Source organism: Armigeres subalbatus, chromosome 2, assembly GCF_024139115.2.
Source record: "Armigeres subalbatus isolate Guangzhou_Male chromosome 2, GZ_Asu_2, whole genome shotgun sequence".
Lineage (NCBI taxonomy): Eukaryota > Metazoa > Arthropoda > Insecta > Diptera > Culicidae > Armigeres > Armigeres subalbatus.
In genome coordinates this window covers 388002167-388017082 of record NC_085140.1, presented here as the reverse complement: position 1 = coordinate 388017082, position 14916 = coordinate 388002167, and the positions used below count along the sequence as shown (strand labels likewise).

Below are 14916 nucleotides of genomic sequence, written 5' to 3'. Positions count from 1 at the left end.
GAGTGAGGATTAACTCACGTGTTTGAGTAACATAAAACTTTACGCACCGGCATTCCCATGCTTAGATGTTCGCAGCTCTGGGGTGCAAGTCTGCTTACCGATAGTATGAGCTGGTGGCCTGATATCCACGGAAGCCGTGTGGGGGAAGTCCATAAATACATTACCCAGCTCTCAGTTCACGCTTGTATTGCATCGTGTATTCCACAACGTGGCTCAAACAAGTGAGTGGCAACGCTGAGATCATTTCTGTGTGCTGGGACATCCAACATCCACTCATTGGAACACAACATAATACATGTGCAGATAAACACGTGCTATGTTGGTGGTGGTGCGCATAACCCAATCAATGCTGTGTTTCTGGTGGTGCTGTGGGCTGTTGATGTTGAAGGTATTTTGACGTGCTGTGACTTGGCCGATGGGTACAACATACTGATGCTGCGTGCATCTCGAGTGCAAGAGGCCAGTCGATGGAGGAGTGTCAAGTGCTTAAAAAGGCAGAACTTGCACTAGCTGGAAAGGCTCGGTGGTAGTGGCGAGAAAGTGTTTCGCGGGCGCACTTTCCGTTTTGGTCACTTGTTAATTCTAAATTGGTTGAATTTTACCACTAGAACCGGATATTATTCTCAGTTTTCCAAGTTTTGGTTGTGCTGATTACCGAGAAGTGATGACTCGCGCGCGTTGAATGTGTGAAAATATACGACCGTCGTCCGTCTGGAAGGAGACTGTTTTGACGGGAGTCGCCATCGAAAGAAGAAGAGGAAAATTCGTTCATGTGTTGATTCCGCGTTCGAGGAAACAAAATTGGCTCTAATAATTTCGTGAACTGGTTTTGACATTCGCTCCGTATCTTTTGGGGCAATGCAAGGGTGAATCGAGATTATGCCAATGTGCCGTTTAGCGAAGTGAATGAGGTACTTTCCGGAAGCCTGACCTAGCGCCAAGAAAAAAGTGCATGAAATTGAAAAATCGATAAAATTTTATTGCAACTCGAACCCACAGCATTCACGCAGCAGTCAATTTGGTCTTTGTTGTTTTCCTTTGTAAATTTGCATTTAGTGCATCAATTTGTTTTTGCTCGACTAAATAAAAACCGGTTTGAGTTGGTTAGGGATCAGTTTGACTTGTTTATTTTATTTACTCGTTGATATTTTGCGTCAGCTTCTGTCGTATCCCGACTTAGAGGTTCATCGCGGGTGATAACGAAATTTGCGATTATCAACAAGGAAGTCTAAAAAAAAAGAAGAAGAAGAATCGCAGGAGATTTCCGCAAAAATATCATTTTGGGCAGGAGACGCGGCTAGTTCTAGTGGAGAAACAAAAACAACAGATAGAATAGTTCACACCTAGCAAACGTTACTATGCTCAAGTATTTAACGCACAAACTTCGCACACAATCAATCAACGATGATCATCCGGTCAACGAAAAGGTAAGACTGGTCAGAGAATTGTTGTTTAATAATATGACATCTTCACTAGGTCAGCGGTGTCTGTCGAATAATTTCACCGCAGCCAAGTGGACACGGTGCGGGTGAGTGGAAAGCCCGGAAAAAATCTCCATATTGACGCCATTTTTGATTTTTCTGCATTCCCCCTAGCATCGCTGCACCGTCGGTCGTCCGACTGTCTGTCAGAGACAAGTCGAGCGCAGAAAGTAGTTAGCACCATAATTTGACATCCCGAGATAGACTATCTGTACAATGACGGAATGAATGTTTCGCTCATACCAACTGCCCATAGAATACTAACACACTCTACTAACAGCCTCGCAGTGAAGATTGACAACACAGAAGTAAACTTCTCCACGGTGCAGTATGCCCATTGACAGTACGGTTATGAGGAACCGCAGTAATGCACAGTTTGCGTATTTTGCTTGCATTGATTGAAAAATGACTGACGCAACTGAATATCAGTACTAAATCGTCAAAGCGATTTATGTGATTTTGTGAACAAAGAATCAATTGACAATTTATTGAATCTGTGCCGGTGAAAGGAACTCTTTCTTGTGACATTCCCTCTTACTCCAAAATAGAGCTTGATATGTGCTTTGTCTCTCTTCAAAAGTTTTGTTGAACACTTTGAAAAGAAACCATGCGTCTCCATGCACCAGCGATGTACAAAGTTACACACAGCATAGCGAGTGCAGACGATAAAATGTGTTCTTTGATCACAGTGAAATTAAGACTTATTAAAACTGACTGATAAAATAAATCGTTGGGTCTTGCTTCGAAAATACTAAGTATTTTCCTTATAGGTAAAACTCACGTTTTTGGTTTTCGCGAAAACAGATTTGAATCGGTTCAGTATCTCACAAGTTAAGTTTTTTTAACGAATGTAAATTCTCGACTTCTTTATGCATAAGTGTATCATTGCGCTTGCCAAGAAAATACGAATTCATACATTCTGTTGACTTCGAATGCTCTCAATTAATGACTGTAGAATTTCAACTGGAAAATGACTGCCATTGAACTCGGTGTTCTTGAGAACCATTTGTATGAATTTGAATATTGTAAACTATGTTAATTAGACCAATTCAAAGTTTTCAAAAAGTAGCACAAACACAACCAGTTAGCCCAGAATTATAATTCTTATGCTAAAATATGCGTTCAGTCAAATTTTCAGCCAATTTGGATGAAATTTCAAAGTGGCTTAAGTAAAATTAGTGTTTTTGGGCTATTTTTAAGTTAAAGAAAAATCCAACAAGAGATATAATACCGCAACACGGCAACACCCTTTAAACGAAAGCTTTTGATGTGCGCTACAATTCTTGTAAACATTGTATTTAATTTGATTAGGTTTCGACCCTTTTTAGGTGATTTTCAAGCTATAATGTAATTAGACATGATTCATAATAGTAGGTAATAGGTAGGTAATTTCCATGGTATAATTATCATGAAATGAATGCCACAGTGTTCGACTTCTTGAGGCGAACTATCAATTTTATTAAGAATCAACTTGATAAAAACTGATATGAGAAAAAGTGTCCGACGTCTGCTTTAAAGATATTTCTGTAATAATATGTAACTTTGCGTCGAAAATAACGATTTTAAGGGTAATATGAGAAACAGTACCAAAACATTTTTTCATTCAAAATTAAAAATCCATACAAATTACAAGAATGTATTCATGCTAACAATTCACAAATAAAGATGTTTGGTAAGCTTATTTTGATTTTCATTTGAATGTTTGATTCAAAAGAATATTTTCACCTTTCATCATAAAACTTATTTTAAATAAATTGGATTTATTTATTTTTGGATATTTATAGTTAGGATTTCTTTAGTAAATTTTTGAGATACTTTTTGAACCATAAGTATTACATATTTCTAAAACCACTTAGTGCGAAATTAAACTGTAACGTATTTTGATGCGAGTCTGTTACGTTGGTGAGTTCTACTATGGCACGCGTCTTGATGAAGGAGAGCTACTGCAAAAACACATAAAGATTGCTCATGTATTAGTGTTCCAAATGCTGTGAGTTGTCATATTACTTTATTTTGGGGTAATAAGCAAACACTGTGTGGTTGCCATGGTACAACAACTCAGAGTCCGAAGTTGAAAGCCAGCGATGTCTTTGCATTAGGAATCCACCGGAAAAAAAGTTTACGAGAAACTTTTTATTTGTTCGTTAGGATTGTTGAAATCTATTTTTGTTCCACACAATTCCAACTCTGATTTCTGATCTCCCGGTTTTCATAAAGCCTTTTGTGGCATAATGATGATTTGCTTAGTGCCAAATTTGTTACTCTCGATCTGTTCGACAAAATTTAATAATTTTACCAATAGTTCAAATGCCATTGCATTTGTTCAAAATTGAAATAGACCTTTATATTTTAGCTCAACTATTGATAAAATGAAAATCTTGTAAATTTGAAAATTTCATTTTTCACGTGCAATGTTAAGCAAACTTTTCAGCTATTCAAAAACTCTGTTAAATTTGACCGACCCCAGTAATCATGATCTATCTGTGTAGTGAATTGAGAAGAAAATCATATTGAGAAAATGTGTGAATTATGACATCCTTCATAAGTATTCAATAAATGATATTCAGCGCCGCACCATTGCTTGTAGTTGCCCAGTTTGGGCCTCGACAAGGGCGTCAGGCTTTAGAAGGGAGGCGCCGAAACCAAGAATTTCGCTATAGGAAATGATCCCAAATTATTCTAAAATTCACTATTTTTAAGTGATTCAGATTCAAGCGAACAGATGATTTCCTCGGTAATCAACGATTCCGTAATCAATCATTTGACTAGTTTCCGAAGAGCCCTTTTCCGTTAACAACTTATGCAGGTATCAGAACGTCAGCTAAGGGGTACGTTACTCTCAATTTAGGAGGTTTGCGCCATCGCTTTCGCTGCTTTTTCATACTTTATTTGACGGATAAAAAAGTAAAAGAAGGCAAGAACAGAAAATGCAAATGGCAAGGAGCATGGGACAGGCTTCTCAGGAAAGCAATAGAAGGGTAGAGTAGACTGTAAAAAACGTATACATGGCAGTAGTGGTGGGGAGTTTGTGTGAATTTGAGATAAATCAACTCATTTTACGCAGACAAACTATTTGAAATCCGAAAATGGTCTCATTTAACCACAAACTTGTATGAGTTCAATGAAGAAAAGATGAAGGGAAGACGTTGAATATTTGACGAGCATTGATAATATGGGTTTACTTTTTCTCTTGGGTCTTTATGAACTGGTAAGGTTTTAAACTAGGATGGTTATTTGGATTTTTTATTCGTCTAGGTCCGATAGAGCAATCAACGACCAGCACATATTTTATTGACTTAGTGTGTGAATTCACAACGGATTTTTTTTTATCGAGAATTCGCATGCTACTAGATCAAGTTTGTTTTTTAATTTGCGTAGGTTTACTGAATTCAAAAATTCGTAAAAAATTCAATAGATTTCTATGAATTTTATGGCTATGGCTTTTAGTAATCCTTACTTCCTACGATTAAATTGGAACATATGAAAGTTATAAGTAGAGATGTACCGAATATTCGGCTAGCCGCAGTGGCGACATCAGGTTGCTTCACTCGCTCTAGGTCGTACCGCGGCGGTCGTCGGTACCGAACATTGTTGATGACGGATAGTTTTGGGCGTAGTTTAACCCGTTTCGGTCTGACCTAGAAATCAAAATTGAAATAACCCGTGTAGGCTCATTTTTCGTCCAATTGCCATGAAATTTTCAGGGAAGAAGCGTCATCATGTCTATTTTTTGGTACATGACTTGATTTGACCATGGTACCAGCCCGGCCGGATTTACTAAGGGGGGGTCCTGGGTCAGATGCAGTCAAAAACGGGTCATTTTTTCAAAATCATTGATAAATGAACGAAAGTGACTAGAATGCTGATGCAAACGTGGTCAATCATCATTTACCAGCATCAGAAGTTAGTTCTGATACATTTGAATCACCAGGACATGGTTCCGGATGTTCCAGGAACCTGGTTCCCTGGGGTATCCCTGGGGTGGTGGACACTTTTCAAGTGGACACAACCCAATCTTGCGACAAATCAAACTTCATGGTTTTGGAAGAGAATCCTAATAGATGAGTTTTTGGGAGGTTTTGGACACATTGGCCACATCCGGAAGTGTTCCCGGGAGCTTGGTTCCCTCAAGAAAGTGGACAAATTTCGATTAGCACCGAAACCCATCTTGCGACATATTTAACTCCATGATTTTGGAAGACAAGTTCAATAGATGAGTTTTTACGAGATTTTGGACACATTGGCCACGTTCGAAAGTGCTCCCGGGAGCCTGGTTCCCTCAGGAAAGTGGACAAATTTCAATAAGCACCGAAACCCATCTTGCGACACATCAAACTCCATGATTTTGGAAGACAAGCTCAATAGATGTTTTTTTTTAGAGATTTTGGACACATTGGCCACATCCGGAAGTGTTCCCGGGAGCCTGGTTCCCTCAAGAAAGTGGACAAATTTCGATTAGCACCGAAACCCATCTTGCGACATATTAAACTCCATGATTTTAGAAGACAAGTTCAATAGATGAGTTTTTGCGAGATTTTTTACACATTGGCCACGTTCGGAAGTGTTCCCGGGAGCCTGGTACCCTCAGGAAAGTGGACAAATTTCGATAAGCACCGAAACCCATCTTGCGACACATCAAACTCCATGGTTTTGGAAGACAAGCTCAATAGATGAGTTCTTGAGAGGTTTTGGACACATTGGCCACGTTCGGAAGTGTTCCCGGGAACCTGGTTCCCTCAAGGAAGTGGACAAATTTCGATTAGCACCGAAACCCATCTTGCGACACACCAAACTCCATGATTTTGAAAGACAAGCTCAATAGATGTTTTTTTTAGAGATTTTGGACACATTGGCCACATCCGGAAATGTTCCCGGGAACCTGATTCCCTCAAGAAAGTGGACAAATCTTGCTTAGTACCAAAATCCATCTTGCGACATATCAAACTCCATGATTTTGAAAGACAAGCTCAATAGATGAGTTTTTGAGAGATTTTGGACACATTGGCCACGTTCGGAAGTGTTCCCAGGAGCCTGGTTCCCTCAGTGAAGTGGACAAATTTCGATAAGCACCGAAACCCATCTTGCGACACATCAAACTCCATGGTTTTGAAAGACAAGCTCAATTAATGGGTTTTTAAGAGATTTTGGACACATTGGCCACGTCCGGAAGTGTTCCCGGGAACCTGGTTCCCTCAGAGAAGCTAACAAATTTCGATTAGCACCGTAAACCATCTTGCGACACACGAAACTCCATGATTTTTAAAAACAACCTCAATAGAAGGGTTTTTGAGAGATTTTGGACACATTGGCCACATCCGCAAGTGTTTCCGGGAATCTGGTTCCCTCAAGGAAGTGGACAAATTTCGATTAGCACCGAAACCCATCTTGCGACACACGAAACTCCATGATTTTGAAAGACAAGCTCAATAGATGGTTTTTTTAGAGACTTTGGACACATTGGTCACGTCCGGAAGTGTTTCCGGGAAATTGGTTCTCCCAAGAAAGTGGACAAATCTTGCCTAGCACCAAAACCCATCTTGCGATATATCGAACTCCATGATTTTGAAAAACAAGCACAATATATGGTTTTTTGACAGATTTTGGACACGTTGATCACGTCCGAAAGTGTTCCCGGGAGCCCGGTTCCCTCAGGGAAGTGGACAAATTTTGATTAGCACCGAAAGCCATCTTGCGACCCATGAAACTCCATGATTTTGAAAAACAAGCTCAATAGATGAATTTTTGAGAGGTTTTGGACACATTGACCACATCCGGAAGTGTTCCCGGGAGCCTGATTCCCTCAGGGGACCGTACAAATTTCGATTAGCGACGAAACCCATTTTGCGGCATGTCCAATTCCATGATTTTGAAGGACAAGCACAATACATGGATTTTTGAGAGATTTTGGACACACTGGTCGCGTCCGGGAGTGTTCCTGGGAGCCTGGTTCTCTCAGCGATGCGGTCAAATTTTGATTGGCTCCAAAACCCATCTTGCGACATATCAAACTTCATTATTTTGCTTGACTTTCAAAATAAAGGAGTTTGTTACGTCACAAGATGAGTTTCGGTACTAATCTAAATTTTGGCTCTTGGCTCTTCAAGTTTCTACCTTACCAATAAGATAATTAGTTAGTGTAGGTAAGGCAATTAGATTAGGTAGCGTAGTATAAATAGCATAAGCTGCGATTTTTTTCTTCAAGTTGAGTCAAGTACGAGACACTGATGATGACCTTACAGTTGAGGTCAAAATACGTGTATGTAAAAGTATAACGAGGAGGTGGAATTAAATGGAATTGTGCTAAACTAATCTTATGATAGTGAGCTGTTCTTAACTTTGGCGACGATTGGTACGCCCACCCTATCTGTTCCATTGCAGAATGTCCTATGTAGCTAACGTACTTAACGTAGCAACGCTTTTCCACAAATAATACCTTTTTTTTAGCAATTTTTATACGAACAATACGAATTATACAAACTGCACGTACTTAGTCAAATTACTTCCAAATTACCTAAAAAATTGGAAGGAATATTAAAACAGCAAATATCATCGTTTAAACATAGGGTTGCGAAAAAGGCATAATTTGAATCATCCTAAAGTCGTATTTTAATTGGATGCTGAAACGAGCTTTCGTTATTTTCAAACTTTAACAGTTATCGGTAGAATTAGTGAAGTTGTAGCTATAGGATAGGAGATGGTGAGGTGAATGGAACGAGTTTGGGATTGAACCCACGACTGCGTATGAAGATTTTCATTCCTTGGCTGGTTACCTCTGATGGAAAAAGCCACGTAAAATCTCAAATCACGAAATCAAATATTTAAATACTAGCAGAACCCTAAATCTACGAACAGCGAAACAGCGAACAAGGACAAAAAACTCCCTGTGCCTTATACCTTAGAATAACGGAATCCTAGAGTTAAAAATTCGGATTTTGATCCGTTCACTTAACTGCCTGTTTTTTTTTTCAGATATTTCTTAACCTCACAAAGGCAGCCCTTGCCTTCTTGATCCCTGTGCCTATGTCGATTTTGGTACTATCGTCTGACGCCATTAGGCTATACTAAGATATTGGAAGCTTTCAACATTCTCCGCTGATTGCCCCACAACTGTGAAGCGTGAATGGGTCACCCTGTTAACGTCCAACGATTTGGTCTTGTTGACGTTGATGGAAAAACCTGCCGAAAAGGAGCGCTCGGCAAGGTCGTTAAGCGAGGAGTGCAACGTTATCCTCCAATTCTTAGTGGTTAAATTATATTTCCACAACACAATTCCGGGAAGGGGGGTCCCGTAGCGTAGTTGGCTACACGTTCGCCACATAAGCGAATGGTCATGGGTTCGATTCCCAGCCCCTCCACCAAACCCTTGCCAGTCGCCAGAAGCGCAGTCCGTACGGTGGTGTTTTGGGGAACGCGCCTCACCGGCACGGCTGCCTAATGACGACTGACAAATCTGTTCTTCTCGGAGGCATTCCTCCAACGTACTTCGATTAATGGCAACTGAATTCACCACATGGACAAATGAACACAATGGACTCACGATGATATGGACTGGCAACGACAACAATAACGAATTATGGACATCTAAAAATAGATACTGTGTTGACTCTGTACAGCAGAGTACCACAGTAGATCGCGGTACAGTAGCGGTCAAGAACACAAAAGCGCCTACCAAATAAACACACGAATAAAAAAAAACACAATTCCGAGATTAAAAAAATAAAAAAGGATTTACTGAGATTTCGATATGAAAAACTGTTATAACAGCAATTATAAATCATATTTTCGAAAGATTACATAAATACCACATAAATCCAAATTGTTTAATAATACAGATTTTCAAAAAAAGGCTCAGCTTCCAAGTTAAACTTCCATTCTAATCCAGCATAAAAATAAAATACCAGAATAAAGATTAGAATTTTGGTTTAGAAATATTTTAACAAAACAACAATAGAAAAAATCAATATATTTAGTAGAAATTTCTGGAATTTTGAAGAAAATGTATTTGAAGAGCGTTCCTTAGCCGTGCGGTAAGACGCGCGGCTACAAAGCAAGACCATGCTGAGGGTGGCTGGGTTCGATTCCCGGTGCCGGTCTAGGAAATTTCCGAATTGGAAATTGTCTCGACTTCCCTGGGCATAAAAGTATCATCGTGTTAGCCTCATGATATACGAATGCAAAAATGGTAACCTGGCTTAGAAACCTCGCAGTTAATAACTGTGGAAGTGCCTAATGAACACTAAGCTGCGAGGCGGCTTTGTCCCAGTGTGGGGATGTAATGCCAATAAGAAGAAGACATTTTTTTTGGATTCTGAACTTATACTTAGATATCCCATTAGAATCAAGTATAGGGCCTAGTATAGGTATTACGTATAGGGCCTAATCGGATTTTAAGTTAAGAATCTAATCTCAAAACGATAGTGTCATTATAATATAAGAAATAAAATGGGCAAAACTGTCATCCCGTTAATTTTGAACTTTTTGATTTTTGGATTCAAAAATGCGTCGATATCAAAACAATTCCTGATCATAATACCTGGTTTAAAGTTACTGTTTGAGTGATAAAACGACCTACTTTTCCATACCAATGAAACGGGTGCTTTAATGAACATTATGCAACTCAAATGGGTTCCATAAAATCCATTATAGAACTCATTTGGGTGCTATAATGGAAATCCAACATTAGAACAATGGTTACATGTCCACATTTAGCTCAATTAGCTTGGATAAGTGTTCAAATAGTCTATTCTCTGTGCCACGTAATAAATAAAATAGTTTGATGGACATGACATCAAATCCTCCAAAGGCAGGTTTATCTATCGCTTTATGGTCCGTCAAGCATACAATGTGGCACGATAACATGGAATCTGTTTGTTTTCTGTTGCACGTGATTTTTTTTGGCAAGATTGATCATGTGAAGTACATAAATAAGATGTTATCATTTTCGGTCAGATTTATCATATTCAAGGCAATTTTTCGCATAAAATAGCGTGTGCAACTCGTTGCAAAACTCGATTTTTTCAGCATTCGTAGTATTTATCCAACTCGGCATGTCCAACTCGTGCTGAAAAAATCATCTTTTTGCAACTACTATTATGCAAATCAAATTGGTTGCATAAAATCCATTATAACACTCATTTGGGTGCTACAGTAGATACATGACTATATTTTGCTCAATTAGCTTGGGTGGGTGTTACCGTGGGTGCCACGCGTAATAAATGAAATAGTTTGATGGACATGGCACCGAAATTCTCCAAAGGCAGATTCATTTATCGCTTCATGGTTTGTCGAGCTGCCCATTTTTCGTTATTTAAAAAAAATAGTGTGTGCAACTCGTTGCAAAGCTGTTTTTTTTTACAGCAAGACTACAACAACAACGTATAACTCGTGTTGAAAAATTTCATCTTTTTGCAACTAGTTGCACGAACTACTATAAGATTTTTTTGGTGGTGAGATAACTTTCAAATCCCAGCAAATAAAACAAAATCCATCCGCCTGGATTTCCATTCTTTTATTTTTTGATAGCAGCTATGAGATGAAGAACCAGAATAGTAACCTTACTGTCAACGTTTTAAAATTGTAAAGAGAAGGGGACATTCCATTTCTTGCCAATAAAAATGAAACTGATTTGGGTGGTGCTTGAGGCCAGACAATAAATACATTTTCATGTATAAACGATTGACACGTATTTACAGATTATTCGATGCTTCATTCTATTCATTCTGCCAAACATGTTCAATTACTTGTAACATTCTTCTCAGCAAACAATTCATAGTTGATGTAAACGTTCTATCGGATACGATTCAATCAACTGTACTTACGTGCAGCAGAGAACACTCACCTTTCCGTACCGGAGGGCCGGGTGGTGATGCTATTAACACTTTCAACCGCGACGCCAGCGCAGAGAGTGTGCGGCATATCACCCCCACACGGAAAATAATTCGCCATAGCTCTGCGCGGTGGGTGCCGTATCGTATGAGCTGGTTGGTACTCAGCTGAGCCCACAATTCAGAGAGTGAGCGTTTTTTTGTTGTATATCGACGCAAGGGCAACTTCAGAATGAAATCTCTACGGGGACCGGTTTTCCACTCCACAATCAATGTCTTTAGAGCAGCGTGTACTCTCTTAAGCATTGTGACAATGACGGGTGGGAGGAAAAGCTCTTTTCCCCTGGCCCGGTGGAGTAGCATATGTAGCATTAATAAAGCAGCAGCGGGTGGTAGTAAAAGGAAAAAGCTACTCCTCACGGTGGGTTCATTGTATGTCGCAGCAAGTACGTCGGCGTACATTAGTTGGTGTGCGTTTTTTGTAGCTGTAAGCTTCGTAGCGCTGAGAGGAGCATTGCGTTTGGTCTTTGGTTCGGTAGATCGTGGCGTAGTTTTCCATGCTTTGACATTCGCGTACGAATTTTCTGGAGAAATTGTGGTAATGTAGCCATAGTTGTCGGCAGAAGCAGCTGTGTGGAAGCATCGTGAGGTTTGGGAGTACATTATCTTGGTAGTGAGCGTTGAGAGTGTCTCAGCTGGAACGGCAGCGGTCTCATAACCACCCAGTGTATGTAGCTTGTATAGTGAGGTTGCAATTTTCTTCTTGCTGATCCAATATCATTACCGTCATCAGCATCATCGCCGTCATCGGTGTGCTAGCAGAAGGGCTCGCGTAGAAGGAAAAGAGTGTGTTTTAAGGAAGAACGAAAGGCTCTCCGTCAGGCCGCAAAGCTATATCTGGCTTGCACTGCCAGACAGTTTGTAAAGGCAGCACTTTGGAAAAGAACGACGTTGCGAACAGAGGCAACATTGGAGTCCTCCTTTGTCAAATTGGCCTATCCGGGGACAAACATGGTGTAGTGAGTTGTAGTGATTTGAAGCCTGAAGTCGGAAGTAGTGCAATGAAATAGTTCCTATTTAGACGACATTCTTTTAGGTGTCTCTGAAAACCAATTCTAAACCGTTCCGGTGCCAGCCTAGGGACTGTAGAGAAGTGTCTTTCTGTAGTAAATTCTGAATGGAATTGTAGTAATTTTACTGGTAGTGTCCATCGTGTGTGAAATTGTTCTTTTAAATTGTTTCCGTTCTTAGACGTCTGCGTATAAAAAGGTGACATTGAGTTGGAAATTTTCGTGAAGGTCTACGGCCTCACTACTTCTTCCGTACGTCAGTGGACACAGCTCAAGAGGCAGCCAACTAGCATCAGAGAGCGAGATGCCAGGACTTTTCCCAAGCGTAAGTTTCCTTGTGCAAGTCTTTCACTAGGAGCAGTAAGTTTTCCATAGTCGTAGTAAAAGCAGGAAAATGGTGCCATAACCTGACGATGTAAGTATTACTCGATGCCCTTGAAAATATCAATCCACCCAATGGAGCAGTGTTAGCAGAGAGTGAGAAGAACATACTACAGTCAGAGCTGTTTTCTTCCAAATAAGAAGACTAGTACGACCAAGACGCACCATAGCCAGGCAGGCAAAGCTAACGCGCGAGTAAGAAAACCTCCAACCCCTCCCATCTCTAGAAGCCCACTGTCTCACCCAAGTCCAAAGACGCAAAATGCCGTAAGGAACACTTCGTCCAAGAGAGCGCATCAGCGCTGGGAGTTTTCTCTTTTCGGAAGAACCGTTTTCTGAAAGAATCCTGCAGCCCGTCGTCGTCGCGTCGTGTCGTAACCGTGTGTCGTAGTAGAGTACGGCAGGAGAGTCGTTCACGTCTTTTCGATTGTACTCCAGCCAGCTGGTTCGATGTTACGTTACCAACACGCCTCAGCGCAGCAAGAAGCAGAGTTTCTACAAACGTAGCGCTCGGGATGCTGGGGAGTCCTTCTCAAGAACACGTTCAACTTGTAAGAGATTATAGTCAGGGCCGGATGTGGGGCGAAAAATGCGTGGACTAAAATTATGTTCGCCTATATGTCATTTTAAAGGTTAATATTTCCTGTAGAAACATTTATTTTTTGGGATAATCATAAAAACCGACCCAATATCATACGACCAATGATTGTCAATGAAGCCAATAATAGAAATCTAAAAAAAAACACTGCGAAAATTTTATGCAGCAGACTCTGAATAATTTTTAAATGTACTATTTCTTGAATCCCATTTATTTGATCAAATATTTTGATATTGAAATTGTTAAGAAAATTGTTTAGAGTCGAGTCAAGTTCCTAGTAACATTTTGGTTTTGTACTGGTTCTATAACACTCTGGAAGAGTAAATTAAAACTTAAAATGCTGCTTGGGGTAGGAGACATTGATAACGGCCTCACTGTTGCGGTTGGAATACGATCAAGTTACAATCAAGTGGCGGAATTAATTGGGATAGTATGAACTCGTCTTTGGGCTTTTGTGAAATAATTTCATAGTTTGTATACGTTAGTCTTGCATCAGCTATATTTAACTAATCAATTTAAATTGTAATTTCCTCAATTTTCATTCGAGCTTTCTCGATTCTAAGGTAATTATAATTACTTTCAATAATTTTAAAAACTTTTGGAAACAGTAAGAAAATACCCGGAAATAATGTCCAGGCAAAAATTACTGTATAATAACAAAGATTCAGGACAGGTCAGACTCCGTTATCTGAATACACCCAGGTTTTTTTTTACACGGTTTGGTTTTAGTCGTTTAAGACCTTCAGCGTCAATGAAACAGTGTGTTAACCCCACGAAAAAAATTGATTTTTTAATCAAAAACTGTATACGGGTATCCTGATTGTCAGAGCATACAACAGCTGGTTTTGAATTTTGATAGATTGGGATAGGGTGCTCTGGAAATTAAATCTGGTGTTCTGGAGAAGAACCTACAGCAAATAATGGAATTTACGTACACATTGTTGGTAAAATTCTTTGGTACAAATTTCTAATTCCATTCACTGCGCTCGGCTGTATGAATCTTGGTTTAGTCGAGATCATATCAAAACATTCTGTCGAAAAGTGAAAATTGTGAAAATTCATGTAGTTTCGGCGATAATCATATGAATGAGCCAGACGCAATTATGAAGCAATCCCAAAAAACTTGTATTGATTCTCAAAGAAACGGAATAATTGAGAATTTTCCTAAGCAAAATCTGAAAAAGTTTTTTATTCTGTAGGGAGCTTTGAAGAAATTATTCAAATGAAATATGAAACAAAAATATGACTTGTCATAAGACGAGTTTGTACAATATCATTTAATTCCACCACTTAGTTGTGCAAGTGGTGGAATTGAATGGAATTGTACCAACTCGTCTTATGACAAGTAAAGACATTCCACTTAAAGCTCAAAATATTTTTTTTTATCAAAAATAAGAATAAAAAGAAAACGAAGAATTCAGTTTTTTTCCGTAGGAAAAAATAGATTAACATAATAATTATCTGTGAGAATATATTTTATTATTAATTTGCAAACATTACTAATTTTACTAACAGTTTATCCTGACTTTGTATGGTTGTAAATTCGGTCCTGCGTATAAAAC

At 39.4% G+C, this 14916-nt stretch overlaps 1 protein-coding gene across 2 annotated transcripts in view; it reads left to right on the top strand.

Annotated features, from left to right (window-relative positions):
- Positions 1-465: 465 nt before the first annotated feature.
- LOC134213186 (glucocorticoid receptor) overlaps positions 466-14916 on the top strand; it is a 145912-nt gene continuing 131461 nt past the window's right edge. Inside the window, exon 1 of one of the 2 annotated variants that reach the window (XM_062691889.1) lies at positions 466-1427. In XM_062691889.1, the coding sequence (XP_062547873.1) occupies positions 1359-1427 (69 nt within the window). In that variant the 5' untranslated portion in view covers positions 466-1358. Of the gene's footprint in view, positions 1428-11970; positions 12701-14916 lie in introns of those variants that run through there. The other variant, XM_062691890.1, reaches the window with a different exon arrangement.